The sequence below is a fragment of the Sinocyclocheilus grahami genome, unplaced genomic scaffold, assembly GCF_001515645.1.
Source record: "Sinocyclocheilus grahami isolate Dianchi unplaced genomic scaffold, SAMN03320097.WGS_v1.1 scaffold73.1, whole genome shotgun sequence".
Taxonomy (NCBI): Eukaryota; Metazoa; Chordata; class Actinopteri; order Cypriniformes; family Cyprinidae; genus Sinocyclocheilus; species Sinocyclocheilus grahami.
The window spans coordinates 1,320,354-1,321,926 of NW_015505252.1; the positions used below are offsets into that span (position 1 = coordinate 1,320,354).

Here is a 1,573-nt window from a genome sequence, read left to right on the forward strand (position 1 = left end):
GGATTCACAGAATCCAGCTGTTTCTTTCTACCTAACTGACACAAAACCTCATATACTGTATATAATACATCAAGTAGATCATGAGTAATATAACATGTAAATTAACATATGATAGATTTTTATTAGATAAAGAATAATCGTATGGTGAACTGATTTAGTACAAATTGGCATCAACACAAGAGAAAAAAAAACTAAGGACAAAATTGGTATCATTTTTTTTTATTCAATTTTCCATATTTTGCATTCCGTTCCTGGAAATGTACATCTTTATCGGGTTCCGATGGTCACCTGCCAAACTCTGATCAGGTTGTCCGTGTATCCAGCAAAGAGAGTCTGAGAAAAAGAAATAGAGTGTAATTAATACAACTCTTTTTGTTTGTCCAATTGGTTTATATTTAAGATTATACAAAGCACACAATGCCACCGATCACCCAGAGATCCAGCATCCAAACTGATGCTGATTATCTGCAGAATAAGCTCATCTCACACACACACACACACTCTTCCTGGAAATGTACATCTTTATCGGGTTCCGATGGTCACCTGCCAAACTCTGATCAGGTTGTCCGTGTATCCAGCAAAGAGAGTCTGAGAAAAAGAAATAGAGTGTAATTAATACAACTCTTTTTGTTTGTCCAATTGGTTTATATTTAAGATTATACAAAGCACACAATGCCACCGATCACCCAGAGATCCAGCATCCAAACTGATGCTGATTATCTGCAGAATAAGCTCATCTCACACACACACACACACACTCACATTTGTGAAAAGTGGGGACATCCCATAGGCGTAATGGTTTTTATACTGTACAGACCGTATATTCTATTGCCCTACACCAACCCTACCCCTAAACCTACCCCTCACAGGAGACTTTGTGCTATTTCAGATTTTCAATACACTCCATTCTGTGTGATTTATAAGCGTTTTGAAAAGTGGGGACATGGGGTAATGTCCTGAAAAGTCACCTTCTCCTTGTAATACCTGTCATACCTTTGTCATTATACACATTTATGTCCTCATTTGTCACAAAAACGCGTATACACACACACACACACACGCACACACACACACACACACACACACACACACACACACACGGGAGACTGTGGCCCGCAGGAAGCTCTCACCTGTCCATCAGCAGACCAGGCCAGAGATGTGCACTGGGGCGGCTCAGCCTTGCTGTTAGTGGTGATGACTTCCTGTTTGAGCTCATCAACGATGATCTTTCCCTCCAGATCCTGTGGAGAGTCCGATAGAATAGAAAAAGAATAGAGCATGCTAGTGTTAGAGGCCTTTTTTGCTTTTGTTAATTACATAATAAATAAAAAGAAAAGAAATAGATAGAATAGAATAAGAATAGAGAAGCTAGTGTTCGTTTTTTTATTATTATAAATTTTTTTTAACACTTTGCGGATTGTCTTACTCTTATCTGTATGACCAAAAATGGAGTACTATTTAATGTGTCAGCTGTTTGATCGCACGCACGCACGCTCTCACGCACACACACGTCTGGTCAGCTATCCTTGTGGGGACTCTCCATAGGCGTAATGGTTTTTATACTGTACAAACT

The 1,573-nt window shown here is 39.2% G+C and overlaps 1 protein-coding gene across 1 annotated transcript in view; it reads right to left on the reverse strand.

Annotated features, from left to right (window-relative positions):
* Window positions 1-507: 507 nt before the first annotated feature.
* Window positions 508-1,573, reverse strand: part of LOC107585688 (guanine nucleotide-binding protein subunit beta-2-like 1) — a 7,727-nt gene continuing 6,661 nt past the window's right edge. Inside the window, exons 6-7 of the mRNA XM_016272817.1 lie at window positions 1,131-1,256; window positions 508-588 (exon numbers count right to left, since the gene is read on the reverse strand). Of these exons, the coding sequence (XP_016128303.1) occupies window positions 523-588; window positions 1,131-1,256 (192 nt within the window). The 3' untranslated portion in view covers window positions 508-522. The remainder of the gene's footprint in view (window positions 589-1,130; window positions 1,257-1,573) is intronic.